The sequence below is a fragment of the Marmota marmota genome, unplaced genomic scaffold (genome assembly GCF_001458135.2).
Source record: "Marmota marmota marmota unplaced genomic scaffold, marMar, whole genome shotgun sequence".
Classification (NCBI taxonomy): Eukaryota; Metazoa; Chordata; class Mammalia; order Rodentia; family Sciuridae; genus Marmota; species Marmota marmota.
In genome coordinates, this window is record NW_026000171.1 from 9,355,215 (window position 1) to 9,370,763 (window position 15,549).

The 15,549-nt window shown below is 44.2% G+C and overlaps 1 protein-coding gene across 26 annotated transcripts in view; it reads right to left on the bottom strand.

Moving 5' to 3' along the window:
* The window catches only part of Mical3 (microtubule associated monooxygenase, calponin and LIM domain containing 3), a 264,490-nt gene that overhangs the window by 37,009 nt on the left and 211,932 nt on the right, over positions 1-15,549 (bottom strand). For 18 of the 26 annotated variants that reach the window (XM_048787731.1, XM_048787745.1, XM_048787747.1 and 15 more), the window contains 4 exons: positions 7,291-7,541; positions 5,254-5,343; positions 3,161-3,298; positions 1,813-1,875 (listed from right to left, as the gene is read on the bottom strand). In XM_048787731.1, coding sequence (XP_048643688.1) covers positions 1,813-1,875; positions 3,161-3,298; positions 5,254-5,343; positions 7,291-7,541 — 542 coding nt within the window. Of the gene's footprint in view, positions 1-1,812; positions 1,876-1,899; positions 3,092-3,128; positions 3,299-5,253; positions 5,344-7,290; positions 7,542-15,549 lie in introns of those variants that run through there. The other 8 variants (XM_048787751.1, XM_048787748.1, XM_048787733.1 and 5 more) reach the window with 7 other exon arrangements.

The following is a 15,549-nucleotide window of genomic DNA, read 5'->3' on the forward strand; positions in this document are numbered from 1 at the left end:
AAACTATTCAGTTGCTTCTATAGGTCTGAGCAATCACATTGCTTTTGGCCACTGATGGAAGATAGTTCACCAAACACCAGGGAATGGGATTTATGAGGCACAAACAAAAGCCTATCTAAAAGCACCAATGTCCTCTAGGCCCCTTCTCAAATTGAGCTTTATACTTGGAAAGTCTGCTCATCATTGCACTATACCATATAAAGACCAAACCTACTCCAAATAGATCAGTGGGAACAGAATCTGGGCCTATCTGGTAAGCGGGGGGGGGGGGGGTCTTTTGTGACTAACATTATTTGCTTGAACAAATATGTGAATGCCTAGCATTTAGGTGGTAGAAGAGACACTGATATACTTTTGCTGGCAAGTAGGCTGGAAGCAAGCACAAAGACCACTCCATAGAACTCCCCGGCTTGCCCCAATTCCCTGGATTGGTCTGTCCCAGTCCTGATCCCTTGGTCCTTCATGTGGTTCTCCTACTTGGAGTTTCTACTAAGAAACCTCTACTGTCAAATCAGAAGGGTAAGGTTCTATACTTCTTGCAGTACCTTGAAAAGAACAATTATCACATACATCAAAAAATAAACATGGGAGAACTATCAATGCAGCAGTAGCAGATGCTGAAGGAGACGCAGCCTGAGCAATGAAACTGGCGAATGGAATCTAGGTTAAGATGAAGTGCAGGGTGATAGAAGCGGCCACACAAGTTGATGAGTTACACACTACAAAAGCCAGGAATTGCTGTTTATTTCAGGTGGCAGCTGGGAAGTGCCCCTTCCTCCACCTTATCCCTCTGTCATATGTATGCACACTAACTAGAAATTCTCAGCAGCTCCTATGTCGAGGGCTGATGGCTCAGGGCCAGCTGAACCAGACACCCGATGGCATTCTTTCTCTTATACACTGGGAAGATTACTCCTGACATTTATCTATTTTTCCTACTGCTGGTGAAGACAATAGGCTGGAATGGTAAGAGCCTGGTGGTTAAGATCCATGTGTGTCAGTCCCGCCCATCCTGGATGCAACTGCTAAGGCCATATTCCTCAGACAGCAGGCAATGCTGCCTCCCCTTCTAACAGTGTTGGAAAATATGTGTATGTCTTTGGTTGTTATACGACTAGGCTGGGAATGGAGACAGTACAACATTTGGAGGGCAGAGGCCAAGGATAAACATCCTGCAATGAAAAGAACAGACTGCCCAAAATTCACGTAGACCCCCTCACTGAGAAATGTTTCCAGAAAAAATTTAGGAAAGACAACTAAGGTTTGCCAATTATCTCGTGGCATAAATAGCTGAAGAGACACCTGTAGCTTAGTATGTCCTGCTTGTACCCTCTTCCCTTAGCTGTATAATACCAGTCCTTTGCCCTCCCCTCCTTTCTGATAATTCTTGTAAATGCCCTCTGCCCCTGAGTCTTGACTGTTTCCTTCTGTGATATTTTGGTAGGTTTGTGGAATTTTATTTTGATTCCTCTGTTTTCATACTCAATTACTACCTATTTTTTTTACATACTTAAACCTCAGTGCTAAAAAAGGTTCCTTTAGCTTTGGTTATTGTATCCAACCTCTATTAATGGAACAAGTTCTGTCTCCACTAATGTTCTCCTCCAATCTGCCCTGTAGAATGTGGGATGCACTTCTGGTCCATGCAAGGATGGGCTGCCTGAGTGAGGCATGCATGTGCCCCCGCCCGCCTCTGGCTCCACCCTCGCATGCACCAGCGACAGGACCAGAGTTCTAGTGTTAAGGCACCAGCAGAGCTGCCTAAAGAGAAAGGTTATGGTGAGTGGGAAAAGATCAAACATCACCGACTACCTCCAGAGACCGTCTCCAGCCAGGCCTGCACTGCTGCACGGCGTATGGAAGGAAGGCCAGGCACTGAATTTAAAACAGACGATAAATACAAAGTTACATAGCAGTAAGCATTCCCAGTGAGGAGAGCTGTGGTCATTCCTAAAGTCCAAAACAGAAAAGAAACTGAGCAGAGAGTGGTCTGTCTGGCATGGATGAGAGGTAATGATCCGCCATTATCCTGAGAGAAAACCCAAGGGAGGCTGCAGGATGCTCCTGGTCGATGCCGTAGGTCAGTCAGGTGCCCTGGTCAGCGGGGGCTCTCACATCAACTTCAGCATAGCTTCTGGGTATCTAAAGTTCTGCAAAAGCTGTTAACAGAGGCTGGTCTTACCTACAAGGGAAGAGTTGGGGGCTGGAAGGATAAAAAGTGCATTAAAGGCTAAGTTTCTCGAGGGCAAGGAAGAATCCCTTTTGTATAACCAGAGCCTTGAAGGGTGTGTGGCCTATAATAGGCACAAAGAATATGTGAAGCTACATGAGCCAGACAGAGGTGATGACCAAGGGTCCATATTGGAAGATGGGTAGCTGAGAGGAATGATATGCAGTCAATGAATCCTTCAACAGAGTCCTTTGTTTTCTATTATTGATATTCCTTAAAAGAAGCCAGAGGCCAGGTGCAGTGGCATGCACCTGGAGCCCAGCTGCTCGGGTGATTGAGGCAGAAGGATCACTTGAGACCAGGAGTCAGAGACCAGCCTGAGCAACATAGTGAGACCCTGTCTCAAAACAAAGCAAAACAAAACAAAACAAAGTAAAACAAAACAAAAACCACTGAATAAGGTATGTTTTCATCTTATTGGGAAACACAGACCAACTCACCTAAAACCTGGAGTTGAAAATAATGCAGTGAATTTAGAAACCTCCCTGATATATATCTCTTCTTAATTTTACTTCTAAATATGCTTCCCTCTCCTCCTCCTGTCATACACAGTCACACTCAGACATACTCCATGAGGAAAGCACCAGCATGTTCTATAGAGTGGGCAAAGAAGACCCCAGCCGAGAAATATGGGGGACAGGAAGTGAATTCTCATTTTTCCCCAGGTCAAATTCAGTTTATTATTTTGCATTACTGGAGAAGGAGCCTGCAACCTCTTAATCCATAGAGAACTTTACATATCCTCAAATGAGAGTCAAGGACACTTGTCTGGGTTAACAGCAGAAAATGTAATGTTTTGTTGGGTTCTACTTTTGATCAAAATGGGAGGCTTTGGTCTTAGCAGAAAGGTCCTCTACAGCAACAGGAAGGGATGCAGGGATGAAAGGTGCTGATAGCAGCACATGGGATCCTGGGTCTTGAAGCAGTTACCTCTAGAAGTGGAAGATTCAGAGGTTGGGACCATTCTTTCTTCCTCCTCTTTCTCACGAATGTGTGTCCAGTGCACATCAGCCTGGATCGCCAAGGGATCTGCTGGATTTAGTATCTGCTGTAGCCTGTGGTTCCCAGCTAATGTGCCAGGTTTAAGGGATGGAGATGACAGGGAGGGTAGAAGGAGAAAATAAACAGAAAAGGAGGGGATAAAACATCACAGGAAAGGAAACAGAAAGAAGAGTTACAGTATTTGCCAGGAGCAGTTTGAATAGAAAGAAGTAAAAATCAAGAACATGTGCTCACACGCATGTAACTTCTAGTCATTCAGTTCGGATTAGTCATTTTGAACTTCATGTGTACTATTAATTTCAGTGAAGAGAACCACACATTCCAACTCCAAATGCAGATTCTGCTGCCCTTTTCATCCTAAATGATTTTTGAGGGATCCAAATGCCAAGGTGGAGAAAAAGCAGATGACAACTGACTTCTAAAGGGCCATTCCTCCAAGAGTGATAAGAACTCAGGTTGATTACCTAGCACAGCATGAGGCCCTCTAGGTCACGCCATTTATGCCTCTTCTGTTGATTATACAGCAAAGTGCTTACCACCACTTGCCAAGCTGACCACTTCTGAGACTTCAGTCAAGTGACAACAGAAAGGTGGGATGGGACAGTGCCATTCTGCCACAAGCCAGACAACTCACATAGGACAAAAATGTACTATGTTTATATTGTAGTTTTTGTTTTCTGCAGTAAGAGCTTCTACTAGAGAGAAAAAAGCCCCTTCCATAAGAGATCTTCTCATGCTGCATGCTGGGTTTGCCAGGGACACAGATGTTGGGGAGGATGGAGTTAGGGGAGGCAGCAGCTTAGGGAAGAAGCAGAACTCTATATTGTGAAGTCCCCAAACTCCAGGAGTTTAGGGGTAGGGAGGAGACCCACACCTCTTTGCCCACCCCCCACCCCCAATCAAAACTATCAAAGCTCCTTTCCTTAAAACTCCATTTGGTATCCTACTGATCCCTCTAGACATGAGACCTGGTTTCTCAGTTAAATGAAGACTCACAGGCAGTCCTTTCAGCTTATTCTTGCTGACAGAGCCTGTGGAATCTGCATGCAGTCCCTGCCTTGTGAAATCCCTATCATTAGGGCTTGCATCATGCTACACAGTGGGGTTGGGTTAAGATAAAGGAATAGCTAGCAACTTGGAAGGAGGGGATACTACAGAAGGAAGGACGACTATTCAGGCAGCAAGAGCAGGTGCCATCGATCTGAAGGACTCTTCAGTTCTTAGCAGGAGCCAGTGTCTATCTGTGAGTATATGTCACCCCTTCCTTCAATAATCTAACTGGACAACCTGGTTTTAGTTTTGTGACAACCTCTGATTTGGATTGGAAGAACCAATAAGATCACCAATGTGGATGCTGACCTATGCTATCAATGTGGGGTATTAGCCCCTCATGGGCTCCCTTACTGGAGCTGCTGGTATCTATAGACTGAAGGACTATTTGCAAGGCCAGTTTATCTGCCTTTATGGTACTGGAGAGGGCCAAATTACAGCAACACCTCCAAACAGCTCAGATTTAGGCCTGGGGAAGATAAGTCAAAAGAAAAGAGGCAGGACCTTTCTTTACCTTCTAAGCAACAAGGGAAGAGAGTGAGTCTTCTCCCTGAGTAATGTTCTGCTTCCTGTTACCACATGCAGCCTTGGGGATTTATCAACAGCATGAAGCCAGCACTTCTTTCTTTCTCAGAGAAATGTTTAAAGGCACCTGTGGTGGTGGTGACAGAAGAGCTGTGGCCGCATTGTAAGATTTTCTGCATTAGAGAAGAAACTGAATCTTAACTGGATAAGGAGAAATTGCAGAAAAACCCACAGGGATAGAAATGGGGCCATATTCCATTTCTGGAATATGCTATTCTCTACTTTGTCTGGGAAGGCTGGGCCCAGAGACAGGTGACCAGCTAGATATGTGCAGCATAGCTCTAAAATGCACAGATCTTTTCATGTGGGACCTGCTCTTGGAGGCAAATTTTGGATGGCTGCTAGGGAGCCAGGGTAGAAGGTGGGCAGGGGAGCGAAGTGGGTACCTTTACAAGTACCCGTTTCTTCTTCCTTTGAGAGATGCTGGAGCCACTGGCCTTGCAGGAGTTCTCTGTCCCAGGGGCAATACTCCCCTTCTACAGCAGGGGGAGCCAGACACCCACAAGCAGCATCAAGAATCCCGCAGGGGGACAAATGGAGAGAAAAGGGAACCGAAAGGAGGAAAAAGAATAGAAAGCAGAGTTATCTTCAGTGACAAGATAGTAGCATCCTGTCACTGACTACACAGGTGTGGAAGTCCACTGCTCAGAAGACATACTCCAGGCTGGGAACACAAGGTTCCCACTTGAAAATGTCTAGAGTTTGACTGAATATTTTAGTATGTGTTTATCTAGCTAAGGCCCCAATTCCCTATAAGTTTGGTCTTAACATTTAAGTCCAAGCCCAGAACTTAGTCTTCATAAGGGGAAAGTGGGCTAAACTCTCCTGAAAATGGAAAAAGCTCTGACTCTAAGCTGTGTTGAAGCTAAAAGTCATTAAGTATAATAATCACACAGAGATAATGAAGCAAACAAAATACCTTCCCCCTGCACCAACTACCTCCTCTAATTAGGGGAACATGGAGGCAACTCTGGACCAGTGTGGCTCCGCAGACATGGCAGAATGAGAGAACTCAGGCTCCAGCCAGGGCCTAGCTCCTTCTCGCACAGACCTACTCAAGGCTCATAAAAAAACTGGGCGGGGAGTATAGGCTGTAAAGCATACTGCCTTGTAAGTCCTGGTCCAGCCTTGGTCTCCACTTTCAGAGGGGCGAGTGCAGGAGGACAGGGAGAGAAACTCCACAGGGAAGTTTCTGAGGAAGTGCCCTGACCCTGACCACTCAAGTCCAGGGTCTCATGATTAGGGTGCTATCCTGTCCTCACCACCTCTTTATAGTTGTCTTAAACTGCACAGGTGTCAGGTCTGGCTTGTGAACCACAGCCCTGTCTGTGAAGGGCTTAAATATTACAATGTCAGAGGAAATGGCCCCTGGGATGGGCCTGGGTAGTGAGAGCATCGAATTTCAGAAGAAGCAGAGATAAATCCCAGCAGAGCAATCATGTACCAACTCCACTGTGCCCACATTGTTCAGAATTTAATCTGTTCCTCTGACTCCTGGGGAGAAACTGGGGCTTAGAAATTAGAAGGCCCATGTCCTCCCATCCGTTGGTTCTGAGTCCCCAGGACAGAAAGTAAAGACCTCCGCAGGGGAGTCAGGTCTCTACCTGTGCTGCTTCCTTCCTCACCTCCTACAGGACCTCTGTACAGCTAGGGCTGGGAAAGAATGACCCTCTCTTTCTATTTAGCAAGTTCATCATCATCACTCAAGGTTACATAGAGCCAGAGAGAGGGACAAAATTGAAAAAACCCTTGAGTTTAAGAGAATTATTTCAGAACCAACCAGGATGACTGAATTCTGCAATTAAGATGCTCTTTTTCAGGATTTCTGGCCCCACAATGTTATTCTGTTCTTTTTGTTTTGTTTTTTTCTGGTGCTGGGGCTTGAACCCAGGGCCTTGTGCATGCAAGGCAAGTACTCTACCAACTGAGTTATGTCCCTAGCCCCCCACAATGTTATTCTGAGTATCACTGACAGCACCCTGTCTGGTGGGCATCTAGCTCAAAGCAGTCTTCAGTACTCAAGATCAGAAATCAAGGATTCCTCTAGGAAGTTAAATTCCCTTGTTTTATTACAATCAATGTCTATAACTGAAACTAAAGGGCTTGGGGGGCGGAAATGAGAAGAAGACAGGAATGAGTAGGTTAATTAAGTCAAAATCCTTAGATTGGCCCATATTTTCTACTTCCAATTAAAAATTTGAATTTGCACCAGGGACATTATTCCCACAGTGGCCTGTCTGCTTGATTTGGTATCCTTCCTCTGTCCCTGTACCTAAGGTCAGGGAGCAACAGGAAGGATTATTTTGAAGCTCTGTGGGAGGTGTCCATGTAACTCCAGCCAATTACACCCGTCACTCTCATACATGGGACAGATTATTTCAGAGGGACAGGGTCAGGGTTAGGAGAAGAGACTTTTTTCTGACCTTCACTGGACTCCTCCTCCTCTTCGTCATATTCTTCCTCCTCTTCTTCTTCATATTCCTCTTCCTCCTCCTCTTCTCCCTCCCCAGGCTCAAAGCTCTTGGAGGCCTCTAACTCTTCCTCACTCCTCCCTTTCAGAAGAGCGTGGATCCTTACAGCCTCCTTCCAAGGAACACCACCCAGGTCAGAAGTGGGCAGCTGCTCCTCCTCCTCTTCCTCCTCCTCTTCTTCCTCCATTTCCGACTCGGAACTGCTATGAAGATAACCACACAAACCAAGTGAGGGAATGCCAGGAAATTGAGAAGGGAAGATTCAGTGCCACAGTTGGAGGTAATATGTCCCAGCAAAGCACCTGTCAAGCGGGAGGGAACATAAGAATGGAAAGAGGGTAACAAATAGGGCAGGATGAATTACATTTATAAGTGAACATTTACATGGACCCACACAAGCAAAAAGCCCAGCCTGGTGGGGCACAACAGGCTAGTAAACACCATGACCACTGGGTAAGTGTTCACAGAGGACCTGGAGAAACACAGCAGGGGACAGTGGACTTGTTTTGCTATAAACACATAACTCTTAGAATTGAGAGAGAAGAGAAAGTCCTCTTTCACCTTGACCCACCATTTGGTTTGAAGAACTTGGTTCTAACTTGATTCAGGTCAGTCAGGAGCCTTTTGTGAGAACCATAGGTGTGAGGGAGAAAGAGAAGGTGCCCTAAGAGGCTGAAATAAACACAGTGCCTTGCAATCAGTGTGGGGTGTGTGTATGTGCTGGGGCAGGGGCTGGGGGAGGAAGCAGCAGATCCAATTTCATGGTGTTCCTTGAGACCTCACAATGTGCCAATCCTGGAGCTGCATATTATGGGGAACACAAAGGTAAAAAGGCAGTAAATGCCTTGCCCACTGCACAGCTAAAGCAAAAAAACCATCAGGAGAGGACCCAACCCCCTGCAGTCATCATCATGCCTGACAACCTGCTACATTCTCCACATCTGTATCCTTCACAAAACAAGGCCAGCTCAGCTTGCAACAGAAGCAGTGCTATGTGCAAAACTTATGTGAACCTGACCACTGCCCTTTAGGATGATCCCTCTTTGCCCTGGGGAAGGAAGCAGTATAAAAGGCAGGACACGAATAAAATTCCACCCCCCACAGTGGTATGGGCTCAAATGGAGAAGTTTCCAGGCCTGTTTCACAGTCTGATAGTTCCTAAAGAATCTTTTTCAGTAGAGACTTTGCCTGTGGTGAGAAGTGTATACTTAATTGGATCGAAGAAAATGTGGCTTTCATAATAAAGCACTGGACCAAACTCTGGATGATAGAGCCCCAAGCTCCAGAGGAAATCAGGCATGAAGTGGGTTTAGTTTCAGCTTCCTATTAAGGTGCAGTCCTCTCTCTATCCAGGGAAGACTTTCTCATAGCTCATTTGTGTTTGAGAGTGAGGAAGCCAGTGAACAGACCCAGATGAAGACAATAACGTTCAACATGGATGCTTCTGGTACTATGTGGGGAAGAATCTTATCCAAAGAGAGGTCTAGCCTTGTCCTTGTCCTTGTGAAGTAAATTCTGACCCCCTGGACTATTCTGATTGAGGTCTTTGGTAGACAGTCTAATATTGGGATCTAGTTGAGGGCTGGTCACATCCCAAAGTCAGCTGGGGGACAGTCATATAAGAGAGACCAAAGATGTGATTTCAGGTGGGGGTACTGGGTTACTTGGTATATGTTGACTTAGAGACTGAGATACATGTGAACTATCAATCAGTCATTGCCTATGTAATGGAGTCCAATAAAAATTCCTAACAGCCAGGCTTGGGTGGTGAATTCTTCGATGGGTACTGACATACATCAATACCAAGAAGCAACGCTCTCCTGATTCTATGAGGTAGAACAACAAAAGCCCCAAATTTCATAGTTTTCTGCAGTCTACCATATGTATATCTTCCCCTGGCTAGTTTCTAAAACTGTATCTTTTCCTTGTAATAAACCACAACTGTGAGTATAATTGCTTTCAGGGAGTTCTGTAAATCCTTCTGGCAAATTATTGAACCTGAGGGTCATCACATCACATCAGAATTTGTGACTGGTGTCAGAAGTGAGGGTGGTCTTGGGCCTCATTCCCTCTTATTTGCCTCCTAACTCCTCACAATGCCACATTGGCTTTGCTACTGTGACCTTCAGTTTATTACTTATGCTCTCTGAGCCATGATTTTCTAATTTGTCAGGATGTCTTATAATACCTCCCCTCAGGCACGTTCTGATGGATCATTGACTTTCATCATGCTTGCATTATACTTTGGGGCTCTAGCTATTCATCTATTTGTTTATTTAGCTATACAATTTTTCAATCATTCATTCATTCAATAAACATTTTTGAGCACTCACTAAAGCTAAGCCAGTGGATATAGAAATAAAAAGCTGTGTCCTTCCAGTGAGTCTCACTTTACTCATTTGTTCATCCAACTAAAATTTATTGTCTTTTACTTCTAATGTACTTGCTAAACGTGCAGAAACATAAAAGTGATCCCCAAAAGCTCCTTATTCTCAAAGACAGATAAGATGCAAACACATCATGATAAAGTAAGGTAGAATGAGAGTGTGGTGTGACTGAGGGCTGGAAGGTAGCAGGTTAAAGTGCCTGTAATCACTGGTACCTGGGAAGCTAGGACAGAAGGGTAGCAAGTCCACAGCAAGCCTTGGTAAATTAGTAAAATCCTGTCTCAAATAGGTTACTGAGGTGTGACCTCAGGGAGTCTGTCCCTGTTCCCTTCCTCTTCTTCTCTAGACTACTTCCTGGCTGCCATTCTCTTCCATCATGATGTTTTTGACTTGGAGCTAGTCAACCATAGTCCAAATCCTCTGAAGCCAAAATAAAAATTTCCTCTTCTGAGTTGTTCTTGTCAGTAGTTCTTGTCTCACTGTTGGTCTTAGCAACAAAAAGTTGACTAAATATATTGTTTGCCCCACACCTCTGTTTTTGTTAGTTTATTTTCTTATTAATATATCATTACACATCTTTCAAAGATAAAATAAGGATAAGGAGGCTTCTATGCTCATCTTAAATCTTTGGTGGGCAGAGGGAAGGCCGTGCTGTCCCTTCCTCAAGGCTGAGTGCAACCAGGGACTTGTTTAAGGCTGCCTCAGTAGTTAGTGGACTGGAAGGAACGATATTACAGCTTCCTGGGAGAGGGGGCCTTAGTACAGCCTTGTCCTCGCCCCAAGCAGTGTCATGAGGATACACTGTGCACAATGCAGGCATTGAATAAATCCCTTGTGATGATGACAATGAGGCCCCACTTATAGCTATTAGTGCCACTCTGGCTGGTTTTACGACAGCTCAATGATCGTGGGAGTGCAGTAAGTGAGGCATGGAGTATGAAAGAAAGCAAAAAATTCAATCCTTGCCTTTCTTCATAAGTTACATGCTTAGCCCACTTCCAAGAGGCAAAATGCTACTTGTCCCTGGACATCCCAGGGAGGCTAACCAGACTCCCTCTCCATGTAAAGGACAGAGAAAATCTGAAAGGTGCTGTCAACTGCTCCCTTCCATGCCATCATTTTCATAGACTACTACTCAAGGTAGTCTCTGGGGCTGGTCAGGCCCCTAACCTCATGAAAGATTTGCAGTGTAACTACAGCATCTCAAGGCTCATTTTACATTTTCTGGCTGACCCCAACTCCTGAATCTCTCTGGACCTGGGTTGTTGAAACTGGAGGAAAGGAAGGAGAAATAGATCCCTTGAACTATAGCCTGGAAAATTTTGCAGTGGAAAGGATTCTTATAGGGGGGAAGCAATACATACAACTAACATCTCCCTTCTTCTGGGAAAAAAAGGATTTAAAAAAAAAAAAAGCTATTCTAAGGATACAGCTTCCTGGGAGAAATGTGGCTTGGAAAATCTAGTTATCAAGATAAGCTTTCCCGGGCTGGGATGAAGCTCAGTGGCAAAGTGTCTGCCTTGCATTCGCGCAAAGCCCTGGGTTTGACCCCTAGTTCAAAAAAAAAAAAAAAAAAGGATAACCTTTCCTTCACAGCAGGTATCCATTTTTTTGTCCTGTAACAATATGGTGTCCTGTGGGTTGCTTAGGGTCTGTCTCTCCACCAGAACCGCACTCTCTCTCAGAGCAGGGACAGGGCTGCTTTGTTTGCTGGAGTACTTATCACAGGGCTTAGCAGAGTCAAGATGGGTGGAATGCCCAGGGACCACAAGCAGGAAGGTCAAGGCAGGCTTTCCCTAATTTCAGAACTATCACAGATATCTTGGGATCCCCCTTGGCAAAGCCTGGTCAAAAGGAGCTGACCCTTTCAGTTAAAAGAATATCCAGAAAAAATTCTCCCTGAGATAATATATATCCAATTACGCATCTTGAAGTACCTTCCCTACGTTTTCCCTCGGGTAGTTTCTCTTTGAGAAATTGAGGGGACTGGCTGGAGGAAACAAAACTGATGAACACATTGATTGTAAAAGACACTAGATTGTAAAAGACAAGGTCTGCTCAACTTAACTGAGCTAAGCAAAGGTTTTGCTGTGGTCAGGAAGGAAAGATCCAAGGACAACGATAATGGTGAAGGACAGTAATATTGAAGGTCGACTGAGCCCCGAGGATAGCCATGCAGCATGTCGCATTTCTTTGCTAAATTTTTTATTTTGTTTTTTTTTGCTACACACACTAGGCAAGTGCTCTAGTGCTGAGCCACAACCCCAATCTCAAGACGTTTTTTTTTTTTTTAAATCATTGTAAATTTTCTTTCTTTTTTTTTAAAAGGCACTTCCTTTGTATTTGCTCACTTAGCTATTCAGCTACTCTAGGGCACAGCTACTATTAGAAAGGTTGAATGTCCCCTAACTCAAAAATTCAAAAGCTAAAACTCGAGCACTTTTCATGATGTTCAAAAAGTTTTGACTTTTAGAGTTTTAGATTTCAGAGTTTTAGATTAGAGATGCACAACTGGTAAAGTCTATGCCAATACTCCAAAATAGAAAAACCTGGAAATCTGAAATCCAATGTTTCAGATGAGGGATACACATCTTGTATTTTTTCCCAGTTTTTCTTTTTGGTACTAAGGATTGAACCCAGGGGTGCTCTACCACTGAGCTACATTGCCATTCTTTTTTATTTTCTAATTTGAGACAGAGTCTTGCTAAGCTGCCCAGGCTGGCCTTGAACTTAATAAGATCCTTCCTCAGCCTCCCAAGTCACTGGAATGACAGGCATGCACCATCACATATGGTTATATTTTCCATATATATATTTTATATATATACGTTGTTGATAGACTTTATTTACTTATATGTGAATTCTGCATGGGGCATCACCTGAGAATCAAACCCAGTGCCTCACACATGCCAGGCAAGTAGGCTACTGCAGAACCCCAGCCCTAGCCCATTTTCCCCATTTTTAAAAATGAGAAACTGCAGCCTAAGGAGGTTGGTGTGAAGAGGATTCAGGATTCTCAGCAGCCTCCACACCACACACCACGTTGTGCACTCTTTGGTGGTTCTTCAAGAACACAAGAATGCTTTGGTATTAGCAGCTGTCAGGGTGGCAACCCCAGGAAATGGATCATGATCCTGTTCTCTGGTGGCCTGCATTTTCCTTGAAAAGGCAAGGATGGGAACTAAGGCAGGCTCCATTGTGCACGAGGCAGAATTCTGCATGGGGCATCACCTGAAGCTACAGGGTGGTTTTCAGAGAGAAACAGGTATCACAATTTTTACTCTTTAAGTTGAGCTTCTCCTAATGAGAGACTGCAATACGCTCTCTGGCTCAATCACACTCCTAGCTCCCACTCACCCTGACAACTGTGTGAACACAGTAAAGCATCAGAAGCAGATGTCTAGAGAAGATGTATATTGCCCAGTGATCTTCACATGGTGGAAATCTAATGTGTGCTCGACCTAGCATCCTGCTCAGTGGTAGCTCATGTTACTATCTGTGCTAGAAAAGAATATGTATGTGTGTATATATATATATATATATATATATATATATATATATATATACGCACACACACACACACATACATACAGAGAGAGAGAGAGAGAGAGAGAGAGAGGTGGGGGGGGGCAAGAATTCCCATGTATTCATGGTCAACCTGTCAACCTTGAGGGAGTACCTTTTTTCTTTGTGGTCTTATTCTAATGGAGGGTTGGCCATTTGGACTGGACTGCTGATGACTTTGGAGAAGTCTTCTGTGACCTTGGCTGTCCCATCCCAGAGCACATCTGTCTGCTCTAGTACTAACTGATTAGTACTTTAGAACCACAGATCTGAACACACTAAAGTTGCCAGCAGATGGGTACTGCATCAACTGTCTTCCTTGTCTGTGGCAAATTCTTTGGGTCAGGGTAATGAACATTATAGAGCTGGATCTCCTTCCTCTTTTGTCACCTGGTCTTGCTATATAGAAAAATACATATGCCATTTCTAGACTGTTCTCCAGAAGATAGGCTCCCACCTTGCCTGCAAGGAAGGGTCAGGTAGCTACTTAGACCTGGGTTCAGAGTCTGTGATAAGATTTAGGACGTTTACCACTTGTATGAACTAAACCATAAGTCTGATTTTAAGACTCACCTTAAAAAAAAAAAAGTCTCACCTAGGATGCCTGTTAAAACCAGACATTCAACCTACACTACACCAACCTACACTAGAATGAGAGGGCCTTTACATTACTTTTTTATCAAATGCCCCAGATGTTTTTCATAATGGCAATTTGGAAATCTCAGAGCAGCAATTCACAGGGTGGTTACCTGATGACAGCACCCCTTGGTAACTATTTTAAAATGAAAATTCTTTGATTTTACCTTAGATCCATGGAATCAGCACTCAGTCCAGCAACCTGTGCTTTAGCAAGCGCCCTGGGTGGTTATGATGTATGGAAAGTCAACAATGCCCTAGGGCAGGGTGAGTGAGCCAAACCCAATTTCTGGCATTTAATTCCTCTTTTTAAGAAAACCAATTCAAGAGTCCCTGGCCCTGCCCCAACTAGAGAGGGACACCTGCATTGTGAATGGACCTACAAGGTAAAAAATAGACAGTAAAGTAAATGCTGACATTGGATGTAGCAGCCAATGGGTGCCAGGCATTCTGTTGGCTTTATTTGATTTAATCTTCAAAATAAACCTATGAGGCAATGTCCTTTGCTGATGAGAAAAAATGAGGCACAGAAAGGCTAAATAACTTGCCCACAACCAGTAACTGGTAGAGCCGGGCTTCAAGTCTAGATCTGTTTATCTCTGATGTTTTCAACCATGTTCTGAAATATCAAACCATGCTGTCTCCCACAGCAGATGCCTGAGTTGAGTTCTCTGAACCTGTGAAAAGTATGTTCCTGGGTTGACTGGATAATACCTTAAAACTAAGTCATTTCTCATCATCGAATCTAACATGTCATCAAGAAGGGCTAAGAGCTGAAAGCTCACCTCACTCTGTGTTTGGTATTGTAGAGAAGATGGAAACAACACATGGCCCATTTCCTGCATATTACTGCTTTTCCCTAGAGAAGACAAAATCTATAGCTACTTTCTCTGGGCCTCTCACTGAGACAACTTTCTTCATTATGTGTGGCATCTGAAGCTGATTTATTACTATTTTAATTTTTTTCCTTTTTCTAAAAGGCCTTGCAGATGCTAGGAAAGTACTCTACTGCTGAATCACTTCTCCACTTCCTCAGCCTTTGCTTTTTTTTTTTTTTTTCAATTTGAGTTTAAACTAATGGGGGCATTTGTTGCACTGTAGAGATGCTGGCTGATTTTATGTCTGACCCAAGGTCTGCTTAAGGGTTCATCAATGTACTTGGATGTATGGGATCTCCCTTTCTCACTGTGATGTTGGCAACACAAGCATTGTGTGGATCTCCCTTCTGTGAGCATTGGAGGGTAGGGTATGTCTCTGGATAAGAGGCAGAGCTATGTGACAATGATGTGCAATTAGTGACAGCTTCAGAACTGTGGGTACCAAGAGAAAGGCTGCCCCTGAAATGCACAAAAAGGCTGTTTGCAGAGTCAGCCCAAGTAGTGGTTCACCCAGTTTGTCTGTAGTATGCCTGGGCTGGGGGGGGGGTGAGATATAGCTGAACACAGCTCTGCCCAATGAACACTTTCTGAGAAATATTCGGAGGTCTTAAAAAAAAACAAAACAAAAAAAAACCGCACTGCTTTCTTTAACCCCACACATCCCTTCATCACAGCTAGATAAAAAATGCCCAGTATCTGATTCGAATATTTTGAAAGGTCAACCAGAAGCCTCCACCCATCCGGGG